The sequence below is a fragment of the Ooceraea biroi genome, chromosome 8 (assembly GCF_003672135.1).
Source record: "Ooceraea biroi isolate clonal line C1 chromosome 8, Obir_v5.4, whole genome shotgun sequence".
NCBI lineage: Eukaryota > Metazoa > Arthropoda > Insecta > Hymenoptera > Formicidae > Ooceraea > Ooceraea biroi.
Window position 1 is genome coordinate 10600509 of NC_039513.1, and position 16615 is coordinate 10617123.

At 38.4% G+C, this 16615-nt stretch overlaps 1 protein-coding gene across 7 annotated transcripts in view; it reads left to right on the plus strand.

Moving 5' to 3' along the window:
* The window catches only part of LOC105275764 (PDZ and LIM domain protein Zasp), a 35373-nt gene extending 19023 nt beyond the window's left edge, over window positions 1-16350 (plus strand). Inside the window, exons 6-17 of one of the 7 annotated variants that reach the window (XM_026971736.1) lie at window positions 66-318; window positions 2048-2230; window positions 2442-2541; window positions 3150-3290; window positions 3976-4032; window positions 4918-5056; window positions 7863-9927; window positions 9958-11631; window positions 12611-12797; window positions 12869-12989; window positions 13099-13214; window positions 13400-16350. In XM_026971736.1, coding sequence (XP_026827537.1) covers window positions 66-318; window positions 2048-2230; window positions 2442-2541; window positions 3150-3290; window positions 3976-4032; window positions 4918-5056; window positions 7863-9927; window positions 9958-11631; window positions 12611-12797; window positions 12869-12989; window positions 13099-13214; window positions 13400-13477 — 5114 coding nt within the window. In that variant the 3' untranslated portion in view covers window positions 13478-16350. Of the gene's footprint in view, window positions 1-65; window positions 319-2047; window positions 2231-2441; window positions 2542-3149; window positions 3291-3975; window positions 4033-4917; window positions 5057-5532; window positions 5578-7862; window positions 9928-9957; window positions 11632-12324; window positions 12404-12610; window positions 12798-12868; window positions 12990-13098; window positions 13215-13399 lie in introns of all 7 variants that reach the window. The other 6 variants (XM_020030416.2, XM_020030419.2, XM_020030417.2 and 3 more) reach the window with 6 other exon arrangements.
* The last annotated feature ends 265 nt before the right edge of the window (window positions 16351-16615 follow it).

Consider the following 16615-nt stretch of genomic DNA (forward strand, 5'->3'; position numbering starts at 1 on the left):
CGTTCCGATACTTTACCGATACTGCCCGGTTGTCACGGTGCTTTTTCTCTACTTCCATGTCGTAGTTCCTTCAAGGACAGAGTTTTACTCTTCGGTGAGCCACGCGGTTGGCGGAAGGGCCACTTCACCGAGGTCACCCACGCCTCTATTTCATGCTATGGGCGGTGCTGGTGGTGGTGCACCTGCCGGTAGCAGGCTAGCTACGCTGAATCTCGACGAGTCGAGACATCAGGCGTCACAACAACAAGAGTCTCCCGCCGGGTCGGGGTCATCGACACCGGGCGGGGTCGTTTGTAGCAACTGCGACCGAGTGATCGTGTAACTATTTACGAGCAAAACTCCACCCTTGTGCACGAGACGGCCGCGGCGGGTTTCGTTTTGGCATCTTCGAGGTTCTCGCGTTCGCATACTGAAAACGTTGCGATACAATGAAAAATCATCAAGCGTGATGATCAAAATTTGTAATCGTTAATTTAAATATAAATATGACAATTACGTGGTCAGAACAGATGATCTTTAGAATCTTATGGATCTTACTTTTTATTAACAAAAATTTGCATTTATTGTTAATTAATCATAGATTTTATATTAGCATATTAAAATTAAAAGTGAATATTATTGATAAAATTTACGATAAAATTAATGAAAAAGAAAGATTTAATATATATAATTCGCGACGTAACGTTTTCAATTGACGAATTATGTGCCTCATATGATCGCCAAACATTCCCGAGAACGACGCCGTTCTAAATTGCTCGATTGTCGTACACTGGTATCATCTAAAAGACTTCGATTCGAAGGGACGTGTGCACATTCGTCTTCTAATTTACATTAAAGCACGTAATTTTCTGTCTAAATTAATAAAGCTATTCGTAGAAATTAGACCGTATTAAGACAAAGAGAAAGCATAATGTAAAATAAATAATAACTGATTCAATAAAATAATACCATAAATAATAGATATAAGTTGCATAAAGTGCGAAAATCAAATTATACGACGAAGTGCACAACTGTCTCTTTGATGAACTTGGAGCACGCCTTTCTTCTGCGCCTCTTTTCGTCAACATTGCTTCTTCAGGAAAAACGAATACTTCGATCGTTGTGCGTTTTTGTCGTTGTTCTCTCTGAACGAATCTCGATCATTTGTAATCGTTCAGGCTTACAGCTTACAAGCTACTGGAAGTCGTATCTGAGCGAGGCGAAAATTTTTCATTCGCTCGCAGCTTGAATGCAGTCCCACTTAAATGTATCTACTTTTTGCACTCTTAATAGCACTTTTCCAATGCATTTACAGCACACTGAATGACCACTGTAACGTAAAATGCGCTTTCGATGTTGTGAACATTTTTGTAGATTTTTATTTTTGTCTTATTTTTAAATGGGATTTTCTATATTCTATGATAATTTTGACTTTTTTTATACTCGAGCGGATAATGAAACATGCAATTTTGCCCACGGAAAGTTTTAAAAACAGTATTTTACGAGAAAATACTTGAAATTATACTTTTTACTTTTAATCAGTTTTTTAACAATTTTATTAAAAATATAGTATTTTCTTTTTTTCACACAAAACTGTTTTGTATCTTTGATTACTATGAAACAATACTTTATCGATACGACGATTACAATTACACTGTATTTTAAAACACTTCACACACTGAAGTATTTAGCTGATTTCAGACTCAGCTATTTTTGACGATGTTATAATATTTTTGAAGATATTCATTTCGCTACAAAAATCAATGTTCTAAGCACATTCTTTGTAGCTTTACTCGATTCACTCGATTCACTCTCATTTGGCGGAGTATAATTCTCATGGATCTTATAATATAAATAATAGTTATATTCCCGGCCTCCTTCGTCGAGGTATCGAGTTTCCTCCCTCTTTCTCTCTCTTCTTGAACTCGAGTGAATAATATGCAAAACTCGTGGCACATCCGATGCGATGCCCTCGGCGAGAGCCTTTATTGTTGTTACATTAAAAGAAAACCAGTTACTCTATTGAGAAAAGAATAATCATATATTAATTTATGTATTTTTCCTTCAGAGGTGTCTTCGTCAGGATCAAGGACAAGAACCTCCATGTGGAATGCTTCAAGTGCTCGACCTGCGGAACTTCCTTGAAGAATGTCGGCTATTACAATATCAACAATAAATTGTACTGCGATATTCATGCGAAACTCGTCGCCAGGCAAAATGCACCTGGTCTTGTACCTATCACTATACCACCGTGAGTAATACATTTATTTTATATATTATTTTAAATTTTTAAACAGCTTTTTTTCATTCTCAAGATAGAATTTCAGAAAAGACGAAAGTCAAAAGAAAGTAAAGTCAAAAGTGAATGGGATGGAAATAAATATAAGTGAAACGGAAATATTAGTAAGGAAAGAAATTTTAATGATTGAGATAAAGACAAGATATCCTTTGCGATTCGACAGAGGTGGCAAAGCACCGGCTAGCACCATTAGCGCGGCATTGGCGAATGCACCTTTATCGCCGCCCCTCAGCAATCACGGATCGTCGCCTCAACCATTCTCCGTAAGTTGCTTCATCATAATTTCATTCTCTTTACGAGGCATGGTCACGGACGGATTTTTGCGCGCACGCATTTTCTTGCCTGTTTTGGTATGGCTTATGAAGCGAGTATTTTGCATTGAGCGTGTGGCTTTGCTGTACTCGCGCGTAATTTCATGGCGCTTCTTACGATCGCGAATCAAGCGAAGGTCGTAACAAAATTTCTCGCGCATTAATGATTTTTTTCTCAAAACACCTTGAGAAGACAATGCCGCATACGATCCGACATCATTTTTCTTAAAAGCCTCATCGAATTTGTTCAAAAAATCAATGATTCCTTAAAATAATCATTATTTTTTCTTTTGAGAATTCGCTTAATTTAAATATTTTGCGTAATAATATCTCAATGCATTTCAAATATTAAGGAATTACATTATAAAGCTAATAAAAATAATACTGGATTAATTAATAATTCAACTATGATTTTTCTTCAATAAATCACAGATTCTCTTCATCGATTAACGATAATCGTGTTGTGAGCCGCGAATGATTGATTTTCGGCAAAGAGAATGCGCGCTTATTTTGAGAATTTAACCAGTGTGTCTTTTGCTTGGCACTAATCGCTTTTCCAGGCGTGCAATCGTACGAGCCCCGATTTCGGATCCCAGCGTACGTGGCGATCGATCTCAAACGGATGCATCAGGAACGGCGAATGCAATGGCGAATCGAAAACGTTCACGAGTACAATCACCATCCAAACAGGTGGCATAGAGGTTGGCAACGTGCTCAAAAAATTTAATCTGCGTATTCCCTTACGTTAAAATACCACGTGTCTGGATCACCGTGATTCCTTTAATTCCTTTAATTCCGTAAAGCATCAATAATCATTAAATCAATTGGCAATATTGATATAAAATATTGTTTTACGATATATTATACATTATATAACGTATAAAATATTATGATATTTTATGATAATAAACGTGATAAGGAGCCCAATTTCTCATACTTCAAATTTTTTAGAGGCACCAACATTCAATTATATCATAATTTAATGTTACAAATTATAATGTACAAATTAGAAAGGGAATATAGTTTCGATTACTTTTTCTATTTAATAACTGACCATAAAGCTTCGTCAACTTTCATCTTTTTCGGTTGATGCAACAACGATCATACAAGATTTATCTATACTGAATCAGATTAATTACGAAACTGTTGCTCTATCAGCAGTTTGTTATTCTAGCAAAGCGTCCTCGTGTTTGTCAGCTTCCTCGTCAACTCTAGGTTGACTACTCAGATATATCGATCCCTATCTTTATAACCGACTATTTCAGACTCATGACTAATTAGCCTGTCGTAATTGGAAACGTTCCTGTCGATTCTTCCCACCCTCCCTAACGTTTGTCTTAATTGTTCATCCCACGTGACAACGTTGTGTCGTTTTGTGCGTTGCAGCCCACCACCCGCCTTGGCACCTCGTCCGTCGATTCACCTAGCTTTCGATCAGTCCAGGTAAAGTCCCAGCACTATTCGTAACTCTCTCGTCGATCTCCTCCGACTCGATTGCCCTTAAAAATCGTTAGTATTCGCGACGATACATAAATGCAAAAGCCAGTACTGTGCGAGATGTCTCATTGCATAGCAATTTCGCGAAATTAATTCAAGTTTTAATTATTGAGAATTAATCAAGATAATTGCAAAGTGATGTATGGTTTGTGTGTGAAAATTGTTAATCTTAAAGCTTTTATATATCTCAATTAATGCGGTGAATCTTGTGATATCTTTCATTGCCTGTTTAAAAGTTCCCTGTCGTAAAAGTTAAAGAACGAGAAATTGCAGATTGCAATAAGATTGCTAACTTGCTTTAATTCATCTAAATCTAAGTTTTAAAGTTTGTACATGCATATGTAACAAATGCATATATAAAAGCTTACAATAATTAATTGTTAATTGTAATTATCAATTAATCGTTCTTAAAAATTTCATGTACTGATAATCCAAATGTGTGCACAAAATTGCTCGCGTGCAACTTTCCTAACGTAGATAACAGCTGATAACAGTTTCAAATGTTAGAAAACTACAGAAGTTCCTTAGCACGATATAGGTCACTGATTAGCTTATTGCATTTTTACATTCGGTATCAAGCAACCGGTATCAAGTCAGCAAAATTTCGTACATCCAGCTATATTTAGCATTTTGCAATCTATTTATTAATCTTATAAATGTTTTACTCTATTTCTTACTTGATGTTGTCAAATGTTGTTTTACCTTCTTTATTAAACAAAAAAGTTATAATAAAAGTTAGAATAAATCGACTGGAGAATATATGAAAAGATATATATAGATAAAATATTTATATTTGTAATAATAATAACGAAAATAATTGTAAATCCGCAGCCAACACCAACGAGCAACAATCTTATTGGTCCTAAACCCTTTGGTGGATCGAGTGGTTTCTCATCGAATCTACAATCAAGCCCGACATTAAACTCAGGAAGCAGTACCTTGCCACGTCCTCAGAGTCAGAGTGTGACAGGTAAATCAAGTTTATTATTATAATATTATTAGTATAAATAAGCTCAACGATAAACTTAAAGAATCGATGCAAGTACGCGAAGGTGGCGAAGATTTACACATCTTATACAATTGATAATATTAAAATTGTGCGAAATTTATATGCACAATTCTGTTTGTATATTTATGTAATTCGAATTACATAACACATAGATAGGTATTTGTTACAAATACCGAGGTAACAATTATAGTGCAATAAAATTAATTTTAATATATTTTTAGATTGCGTTGAAGTTTATACTTCTTGTATCAAACCGAAGTATCATGAGAGAAAGGACAATCGTCTGTCGCCTCCTTTATTCATCTTTTTTTTATTCAACGAATTCCACGTCGTTATCTGAAAAGATCGAAGAAACGGTCTCTTAATCAGCTTAAGCTAATCGCGATGTCGTCTCGTGTGTCCCTTGGCCTAACTCTGCTTTCGATTCTTGTAAATAGGTCGGTATTCTACCCTGCCAAAGCCAAAAAGTTCGCCTTTCAGAGGTACGACGAATAGATTAGAGCCGTCGGTTGACCGAGTTTCGAGCTTTGGCTGATACGCCTCCCTTGGCTTATATCCTCACATTTTATATCACTCTTTCTTCTCAGCACGCAGTTTGTACATCATTGTCGATCAATTGTTGATCCTCACTAGTTCGCATCATCATGTCTTTTTAAATAGAGAGAAAGAGGAGATGGGAGGTTCTCTCTCAGGTTCTCATTCTCGGCTCCTTATCGTTCGTCGTTATCTCGACGACGACGGCGAACTCTGAGAGCTATGACAGTTCGTAGCGACCTTCTGATATGCGCTTTACCCCCATTTACTTTCACACCTTAGAAACTTGCACTTGGAAAATTGCCCAGGTAGCCGTGACCTGAATATATCTCAGTACATCTTACGTTGCCAAGAAAATTTGACTTGGAAAAATTGTTTGTAAAAATAAAATCAGGAATCTAATATCTTCAGTATTAGAGTAGAGTAAGATTCACATGTAAGACAAATAAAAATTAATATTCTCTTTTGTAATTCTCTTTTTGATAATTCGCACATTGTTTTAGCATAAAAAACATGTTATATACTTATTAAAGAAATCTTATACCATTATTTTGCAAGTAAAAATATTTTGTATGTTATTAATTTTATTAATAAAATATTTTGATTATTTTATTGAATATTTGAGAAAATTTATTGAGATTATTGGCAAAGTAAGTTTTCTGAATAGTGAAATCAATTGCTACGTTTGTTCGCAAAATTCTGTCGTTCGTAAACGTGCCTCTTTCCGCGCATAATGTTTCTTTTATCTTTTTTCAGCCGGTCCATCTTTCAACCCGAAACCCAGACCTTTCTCCCTCACATTCGCATGAATCGATAGCTCTCGATGTCGCCGTCGTCGTCTTCATGCTGGCAACTGAACTAACCGAAATACGATCCGGATGATAAAAGTGCCAGACTATAAAAATCAATTTTGCTGCTCAAGTTTTCTTTCTCGAATTCTAGAAGTCTAGAATTATAGAAGATTTTTAACGCTTTTTGATCATTAATAAATGAGAAAAATATTTTCTAAATGTTTTAATACGTACATCTTAATATATCAATATAATATTACAATGCTAATTAGCTAATGTATGTTCCTAATGTTGAAAATGGTTTCTATTTTATCTGTTACGAGAAAGAAAATCATAAGTCAGCACATAGAGTTAATGATACTTTTGAAGTGTTGCTCCGTGACAGCTTGTATTGTCATCAATTCAGAGTGTTGGATAAATAAATGCAGATGCGAGATAAAGTTCTTTGTTGAACAAACGCTCTGTTTCCATTTTGGTTTCTTTCGCACCATCGTTTCTTCAATAGTTGTTCATGAATTGATATTTAATAGAGTTTCTCTTCGCTTTGCATCGAATATTCTCAAGTATTCGAGATTTCGATGTCGTAAAACGCACTATCATCATAGAATCCTTTCTGCTACTTACGATCAAACTGGAATCGATATTTAACTCATTCGCAGATACGCAGCTTTTACTGCTGCTCTATTTAAACTATTTAAACTATCGAGTGATTATCAAGAATGCGTAATTGCTTAAATAATCAATAATTAAAAACCTTCAAAGACCTTCTCGTTAAAATTTATTATAAAGTCTTTGTTATAATGCTTTATAATTTTGCCTTTTTTTAATTTAGCATATCGGGTTGTGCTCGTGGTCTCCTTCCGCCAAAAAATTATGAAATTACAATAAAATTGAAATAAAGCAATAATTTGGATGAAATAAATGAACATTATTGTAGTCTAAAAGAGATTTGTTATTGATAAAAATATTTAATGGTTCTTTATTATTAAGTTCTTTATTATATATTATATTTTTTAACAGTTTATATAAATTAAGTGAAAATAATATTCTTATGTTTAGAAACATTTGATAATAATATTCTATTCTATAATTGAAAATGCTAGTATAAAACGATCTGTTTTTCATTATTCTTGATGACTTTAAATTATCCATTAGACTTACATGCTTGAAATACCTAACTTTATGGATTCGGCAGAAAAGTTAAAGAGATCACGAGCGCGCGCAGTTCATCGTGCTTCTTACTTACTCACTGCAGATTTCTCTTTCTTTTCTTTTCTTGTTCGTTCTTTCTAACGTATCCCGACGAATCTAATCCGTTACTTACTTTCCCGAACGTATGCGTTTTTCGTGTGTTGTGTACGTGTTTTCCTTCCGCTTTGCGATTCCGGCGAATTGACCGCCTCTATCGCCCATCGCGCGACCCCTCATGTTCGCTACCTCAGAAACCTCTAGCAACGAGACCTACGAGCGGTCTTACTATTACGAGATCGCGAAGGACACGAGGAATCAATCCCCGCGTCCCAGCTCTGTAAAGTCCCGTCGAAGACTCGTTTGGCCACCCCCGAAACCTGTCGAAGATATTACGTACCCTACTGCCAGTCCCATTTACATCAATCCGAATCCCGTTCTCGACGGAAGGTGCCACCAGGCGATCAGAGAGAAGCGCGCCAGCATTGAGGCTTGCGAGCGAGCTTTAGCAAGCCGCAGAGAAAGACACGGCGGAAGCATCGAGCGTGAGATTGAGAAAATATCGGCAGAATCGTGTGGTCGCCGACACAACGACGCGATGGATCGAGTGAGCTGTCCTGGACAACCGACGTACCGACGCGTCGAGCTGGTGGATACCAGCAGCAGGACCTCCCGATCGGACGTGATGACCTCGCGACCGAGTTCAACTGATAGTGTCCGCAGATCATTGACGCCCACCAGAATCGTCCAACCGATTCCCAAACCGTGGACCGCGATCGTCAGCGGCGGTAGTACCAATCTTTACGAGCAGAGTTACGCGGGCCGTCAGGAGCAACCCGCGGGACAGATCTATAAGAAGTTCATGCAACGAGAGGTCTGTCATCGAGAACGCGTATCAGGTGGTAAAGAGCATCGAGAGGAACAGCGAGCTTATAGAGCAGAAATCTGTCGAAGAGAACAAACGGTCTGCCCGAAACCACCCTTGCCTGTGCCGAGACAAGAGCAACCACCAGCGGAGACGGTTAAGGAAATCGATACCGAAGTTACCGATCTGAGAGGCGACAAGACAGACGAAGCAGAAGTGTCAGGAGGAATTCAAGGCGAACACGATCTTATTACTGAGACAACCGAAGAGACGGTAGACGGTATGCACGTAGAGCAATCGGCGACCTTCGAGAAAACTGTGAAGAGGGTGTCATCGCCGGAAAGATCTAGAACGCTGATGATCGAGGAGGCAGAAGATGAAGAGCAAACTGAATGTTTCACGAGGAGGACCGAGACGCACATCGATCGTACAGTGGAGAATACAATGGAAGAACGAACCGTGGAGGAGTCCGCTGAAGTAGTTACGTCGGCTATCGACGCCCAGCAGATGTTAGAAAAAGTCAAACAGGAAGAAGAGGAAAGAAAGAGAGAGGAAGAAGAAGAAGAGCGAAGAAAGGAAGAAGAGGAAAAGAAGAAATGTGAGGAAGAGGAACGAAAACGTCAAGAGGAAGAAGAAAGGAAAAGACAGAAGGAGGAGGAGGAAAAAATCAAGAAACATGTGACCTTTAACGATGAGGAAGTCGAAGAGGTGCGAGAGCAACCGCTAGGCAGAACTGTAGTACGGAAGGAACGTATTACCGAATCGAACGGGTCTACGCCAGGTTGTTGTAAAATCACGAAGGAGACGTACGAGGAAATCACCGAGGAAGTGCTAGTCCAGGAACGCGTGCGAAGAAGAGGAGGCGTGGAAGACGAACGCAGAAAAAGTCTGCGAGAACAAGTGGAAGTCCATCAGAGTCTCCGGGATCAACAAGCGCCAGAGAGACGAAGTGTTGTCGTCAAGTACGGCCAGCAACCTCAGGAGACTATGGAGACGTGCAAGAAGAGGGTACAATTCCTAAAGGAAACTGAAACTGGACCGAAACCATTGCCAGACACACCCGTGCAGAACTCCACTCCTAAGGAATGGAAGTCCGAGATGGTAAACGCTTTGACAACTGCGCCGGATCGCTCTTATACGCCACTGAACGCTACCTCTAGCATAAAAGAACTTTATACTGAGGAGACCATCTATTTGGATCATAGATGTCGACCTAAGCCGCCGCCGCCAAAGGAAGAGATTCGACCAATCTCACCTTTCCAGCAAGCGCTGACGATAGCACCTGAACGATCCTACACTCCTCTGAGCCGTGAAATCGGACCAGAGGATCAACAAATCGCTAGTAGATCGCAGACTCCAAATCTTCAGGTACAGAATGGCGGTTATTGTCCGCCATTGGATATTTTGTACGGTAAGGAGAGCACGACGAGCGAATCCTATGCACGAGAACAGATGTATATGAAAAAGGAATTCAAAGAATGTAGACCACGACCTTTACCCACTCCACCACCTGATTATCGTCTGAGGGATTCATCGGCGTCACCTGCAAGGTCTCGACCGGAAACACCTAAATCGCCTAAGACGTTCACAGCAGGTTTAAAAAAGCCAGATACTATACCAGTTTATCAAAGAAACTTGGTGGCGATGAAGAAAGGACCAGTGGAGGGTCAGCCGTTCATTCCTAGTAGAACACCCACTCCGACACCTGGTAGGTCCAAGTCACCCGCTCAAGGACCACCTGAGCCACCGGCATGCTACGTGAAGGCTCAAGCCCCGAGAATTCGAGAAAACCCACCACCGTCAAAACGAGGTGGATCGATGCACTTTCCCTCGCGCAAGACCATCTCCTATAATGTGGAAGAGGATACCGATAGTGGTCATAGGAAACAAGAGTATTCCGCTTCAAGAACTGTGAATTATGACGAGAAAGAAACTAACAGCCTCGAGGGAGGTCCAACAGACGCGCTCTATGCTCAATTTCAGGAGACACGATGCATGACCAGTGAGGAGACCAGTGACCAGCAGAACACCACAACTCACATGAAGAAAGCACTTCAAGTGGTTGAGGATTACGAGAAGTGCGAGCGAAAGGAAGTATTATTGTCAGCATCACTGCCACAAAGTCCAAAACCGAGCATCTGTGCCATTAGCAAAGTGAGCCACACGAAGCCTACTTTGCCGTGCCCCATGACCTCGCAAATCATCCCTACAACAGCCAGACAACCGACTTACAGCAGCTCTACAGAAGTGCGTCACGTACGATACGAGACTCCTTCACCGAAATCTTGTCCAGAGACAGGAGTAACTATTTTACCCTGTAAAGCACACTCCGATCGAGGTACCAAAACCGGCGTTGTCGTAGTACCTTGCGACGACTCCCAGAAAGCTTGTCCTAGATCTGGAGTTTGCGTGATGCCTACGAAGGATCGATCTGGCGTGTGCGTATCGCCTTGCTTCGGTATGCGGTCTGGAGAGTGCGGTCAGCCATCGGGTACTTGTGGTCGCGAATCAGGCTGCGATTATAACGTTACTGACTGCCCGGATTCAAATATCTGCGTGACCCCTTGCGCGGACGGTTCTGTTTGCGTGGCACCTTGCAAGAAACCTGGTCCAAATCAATCGAGAACAAATCTACCTTTTTCCCATATCCCGTTACCTTACAAGGAAACCCCACCGCCATCCAATCCTCAATGTTCAGCTCCGAGCTTCAAACCTCGCACTAATTTGAGCGGTCAGCTCGCACGACTGACCGCCAAGAACGGCCAACAGAACGTACCTACAATACAGCTTTACAAACTAATTCAACCCCAGAACCAAGCTCAATCTCCCCCAACTCGGAGCTACACCGAGAGCAGTTACTGCCATACCCAAAGTTATCGCGAAACCCACTGCGAGCCCGGTAATCATTGCCAGAGTACCCGGAACCAATGTCAGATCCATTGTGATCCCCCTAGTAAGACCCAGAGTTTAGTAGACCCACCAAATTTGTCGTCCCACCCGGATCTAGGTACCGGAATCGGTGGTCTCAGCAGCCCGGGCTCCAAGAGTGGATCATTTGCTGGTAGCAGCGCTCCCAAACGCGGACGAGGCATTCTGAACCAAGCTGTTGGAGCGGGATCGCGTATACCATTGTGCGCTCACTGCAATTCATACGTCAGGTACTTGAGTTGACGATTGCCCCGATTCGATCTGATGATGCCTGCTATTTTTCTTGTCGTTAAATCTTTTCATTTTTGCTTTTCAGCGTTTTCTTCATTGCATTTTGGCATTTGTTCTTACATTAATATGTGTTTGTGTGTGCGTACGTCTATTTTTGTTTTTTAGGTGCTGCTTTTGTTGCTGCTGAGAAGCCTTCATGGCTTCGATTCTGAATTATTCGGAAAATTTATGTAGTTAAAGCATTTATATTTTATTATTGACATCAAAATGCTTAAATTAATTTCCTAAATTTTATATAAAATTTGTTTGAGACAACGTGATTTAAAAAATGTCGCAAATTTTATGATATAATAAAATGTATTTTCTAACTTTTTACTTATCTTCACTGCATAAAACAATAATTATACTTTTATAATATTAAGCATTTTTTCAAATATTGCATAAATTACTGTTATGATTCAAATTATCATAGCAATTACGAAATTATATATCAAATTCTCAATTTGTAAATTTAAATATCGGCTAATGAAATCTGATAAGCTTGATAAATAATTGTCTATTATATTTATGCTTAAAAATCTATGTTTTTGCTTATCAAAGTGATATATGAGAGTTTATCTTTGTACCAGTAATAATCATTGTCTAACTTGAGTAATTAACAAACAATTTCACTTTGTGCATGTTGTTGACAGCTAACGAAGAAAATACTAATCACAAGTTGAACGGTTTCATCCTAAAACCATGTTGTAAAGATGGCAAAGAATGCATAAGGTTTGTAGAACATTGTTTAACACGCAAACGTCCATTACTATTAATGTTTCAAAAGATACGTAATTTTCTTTTAACTGATATTATTTTGTTATAAAATATCAATTAATTGTGCTTTATATGTGACTAAAATTTGTTTCTAAAGCTAGATACTTAAAATTTTGTTTTTATTATCACAATATAATAGGATTAATTATGATATAATCATAGGGGACCTTTCATCACTGCTCTGGGCCAAATCTGGTGTCCCGATCATTTCGTCTGCGTCAACGCCCAATGCCGTCGTCCTCTTCAGGACATAGGCTTCGTCGAAGAGAAAGGACAGCTCTATTGCGAGTATTGCTTTGAAAGATTCATCGCACCCACGTGCAATAAATGCAACAACAAGATTAAAGGCGTAAGTATATCGATGAATTATCAATGTCATGATAATTCAATTAATTAATTACGTCTTCTTGTAATACACAGGATTGTCTAAACGCGATTGGAAAACACTTCCACCCTGAATGTTTCAATTGCGCCTATTGCGGCAAGCTCTTTGGCAACAGCCCATTCTTCCTGGAAGAAGGATTACCCTACTGCGAAGCTGGTTAGTATCTTTACATAAATATACTACGTTACGTAGAGACAGCCACATACATTTTTAATAAATTGTTCGTAAATACAAAATTTAAGCAGAAATGTCTCTTTGAACACAGATTGGAACGAACTGTTCACCACGAAATGCTTCGCGTGTGGATTCCCAGTCGAGGCTGGTGATCGTTGGGTGGAGGCCCTAAACAATAACTACCACAGCCAGTGCTTCAACTGCACGGTAAGTGAAAGTTCACGAAAGAACTTGTTTATCACGTCATTTATTTATTTTCGTCTAATCTTTTTTATTTCCAAAACTTCGTGATTTTTATACAATGCACTAATTCTTGTCTATAATTTTGCCTAATGCTGAATTTCTTTCTACAATCGGTAAATGTTACTAAATATTACTTTTTCTGTTATTAGATGTGCAAGAAGAATCTCGAGGGCCAAAGCTTCTACGCGAAAGGCGGTCGCCCATTCTGCAAAAATCACGCGCGTTAAAGTCATTCGCTCTCGACCATCACAGATGATCGATGGGACGACGGGAGAGGAGGGACAGAAAAAACAAAAAATGGAGGAAAAGTCCAACGAGGATGAGAAACGTACAGCGTTAACATACGAATTACTTTGTCGCGATTACTTTCTTTTTTCTGTGTCTTCGACCGAGATCACTTCACTAACCCTTTGATCTGCGAGCGATCCTTTATATAGTTACAAAATAGAATCAATCAGGATAATTGTAATAAACAGATATCTTTAGTTGAACCTAATGATAAATTAAATCATTGAATGTGATAATTATTTAGAGCACAAATATCATATAGACTAATATGAAAAATAAAATGAAGACGATAAAGATAAAATCTTGAAGAAGAAAAGTGACATTATTAATGACATTAAGTTATGATGTTATATTTCTTCTAATGTCACTAATCATCCTGATTAATTCTACGCTATGCACATTTTCACGAGGTATTGGTCATGTCACGCGTCACATCCAGCTACGAGTTATTAATTAATATTTATTATTTAGCTTAATAAGAATGGCGCAGAAAGCCATCTCAACCTTAAAGAGCCCAATAGCAATCAGTCCTTGTACCAAATTTAGATGAAATTTATTAATTCATTAATTTTTTTATTTTTAAGGACTGTGAAGTTATGTAGTTTCTTTTTAATCAAATGTTCTAAAAGGATCATTATTTTATTTTATAATATAATTTTATACATTTCGCGCAATTTGTGCTCTTTAAAGTTGGGTGATCTCGTGTTTCTATGTGAGATGTGTCTTGCTCTCGATATTTCGACGATATTTCGATTACTACAAAAATTTAAGTATCGTCTGTTTTGATATCGTGCGTCGACGTCACCAAAGGCGCAACTAATTACGTTGGAGACATTTAACGATGTATCCTTGCACTTTGCGGTTCCCGCTTAGTGACATGGAGCTTAATAACAATTCTTACTAGCAAAATACCTCGTAAAATCGCTCACGGCAGGAAGCACTGGGACGATACAGTATAACGAACGCGCCGTTGACGGAGCCTCAAATCACGGATCACGCAAAGGTTACCCGAGCAATTAGTATTACATGGGCTATCGCATAATTTCGTACTTCCAAGGTGCATCGGGATGCAATGAGGGTTAGTATAATAATATCTCGGGTGACATCGGCGCTTCTTTTCTTGATTATCGACAACGGCGTTGCGAGAGAAACAGAGAGAATGTACATGTGTGAGCGAGTAAGAGATCGATTGAAAGAATATAGATGAATGAAAATCAAATTAGAAGAAACGTACGAATGATGAATAAATGCGTTGAACGCATGAGGAGAGATAATAATTGCATGATTCCCAAATAATCAAATTTGCGTGCAATTTTAAATATATTAGGTTTCCATGTAAGCAATTCTAGTGTGAAATTAACAATTAATAATTAAAAGAAATTTTATTTTATTTTGCTGATGCATTCAACGCGATTGTTATTTCTTTTGTAACAGAAACGTGATACGTGATAATGATTTAATCCATCAACAAATGCTATGCAAAACTATGCTCGAGGATAAACTGGTCAAGTGTTTAAAATTCTATTCTAAAATTCACGAATTATTCGCATTAATAACGATAAATTGTTTATAATATATAACTAAAAGAAATATGCGCGAGAGAGACAGCGAGTAATATCTATTAATTTATGAGAGGCCGCCTTGTGGCATTTTGTGCACGTAGATCTTTAAATGAATATTCGCCGAAGATACTTAATAGCTTTACTAAATCGACGACGACGATATATAGTCTTAGTGCATGCAAACTGCGCCGTAAGTCATCTACGAATCCGTCGTATCCTGGAATCGGCCGATTAAAGTCAAGACTGATAACAAGTTGAACATGCATCCGCAGTTTCATTTAATCAGCCAATCGATTCGCTAGTTGGGAAAACGAAAGGTTAAAATTCGCACGGTAGGAACGACCTGCCGTGCTCTTGCGCTGACAATTTAAAACTCTTCTTATCTGTTGTGCTACTTTCACATCAATCATTTGTTAAAATAAAATTAAAAACTAAAACTATTATAAATTTTTAGAGATAGATGTACATCTCTTTAAATTTCTGCGAACACGAGATTCTGTGTCTAAATTTTCCAACCTCCGAAAGTTTCGAAAACTTTTTAAACTCTTAGTTAAGTTTTATGGTTTCTCCGATAATCCTTAAATTTCAAACGCGACACTTGATATTATCTGGCATCAATGAATAAGAAATTTAATCTTTGCTTTAATGAGCTCTTTTCCTGAGCACGAGAACGCGCAAAGGCGAAACATTCGTTGGTCTCAACTCCGTTTTACGAAGTGAGGGATTTAAACGAGACGAAAGCAATTGCCATATTATTATATCTAGACGATGTTACCGATATTCTGTGCCATCTGCGCAAGCTTTTGTCATTGCGTAATCGCTATTTTTTTGCGAATGAGAGTAAGCAAGAAAGAGAGAACGAATGGAAGAGAGAGAAAAAGAGAAAAAGAATATGTATGTGCGTAAGAGGCTTCCGAAAAGAAGTCTATTTGTGCAAGATAATATATAATGTAATCCTGTAATTATACATATAGAAATAAGTGTCTTAAGCTGCATTCGCGACGATTCCGCAAAAGAAAAGAAAGTACGTTCTGCGAGGAATTTGACTTTACCTGTACGATCGCGAGCACTTGCGAATACTTCGATGACGAATGATCGATCGACCATCGCCGCCCGATCATTGACAATCGTACAACGGCGCGGACCATGAAATTTCAACCGTTTATTTAGCCGATTATAGGCCGAGCGTCGCACAAGCCTCTGTATGTGTTACGTGTTGCTTATAAAATAAAATGAAGTATTTACTCGAAGTTTCGGCATTTTGTTAATACCTTGTTCTGCTAATACCGAATTTTTCGTAAACTGATCTTTTAATTGCTGAATAATTTTATTAACTTTTGTGTTCATGTATAAAACAACACAGAGAAGTTTCTATTTCATATACTTTATATTTGTTTCATTTCATATTTATATCATATTTATGTTTACTGGAGTTTTATTTACATTTATAAAAATAATAAATGCAAGATAATCTAAAGGATTCTAAAATTTTGAATCTAAAACACACTTAATTTT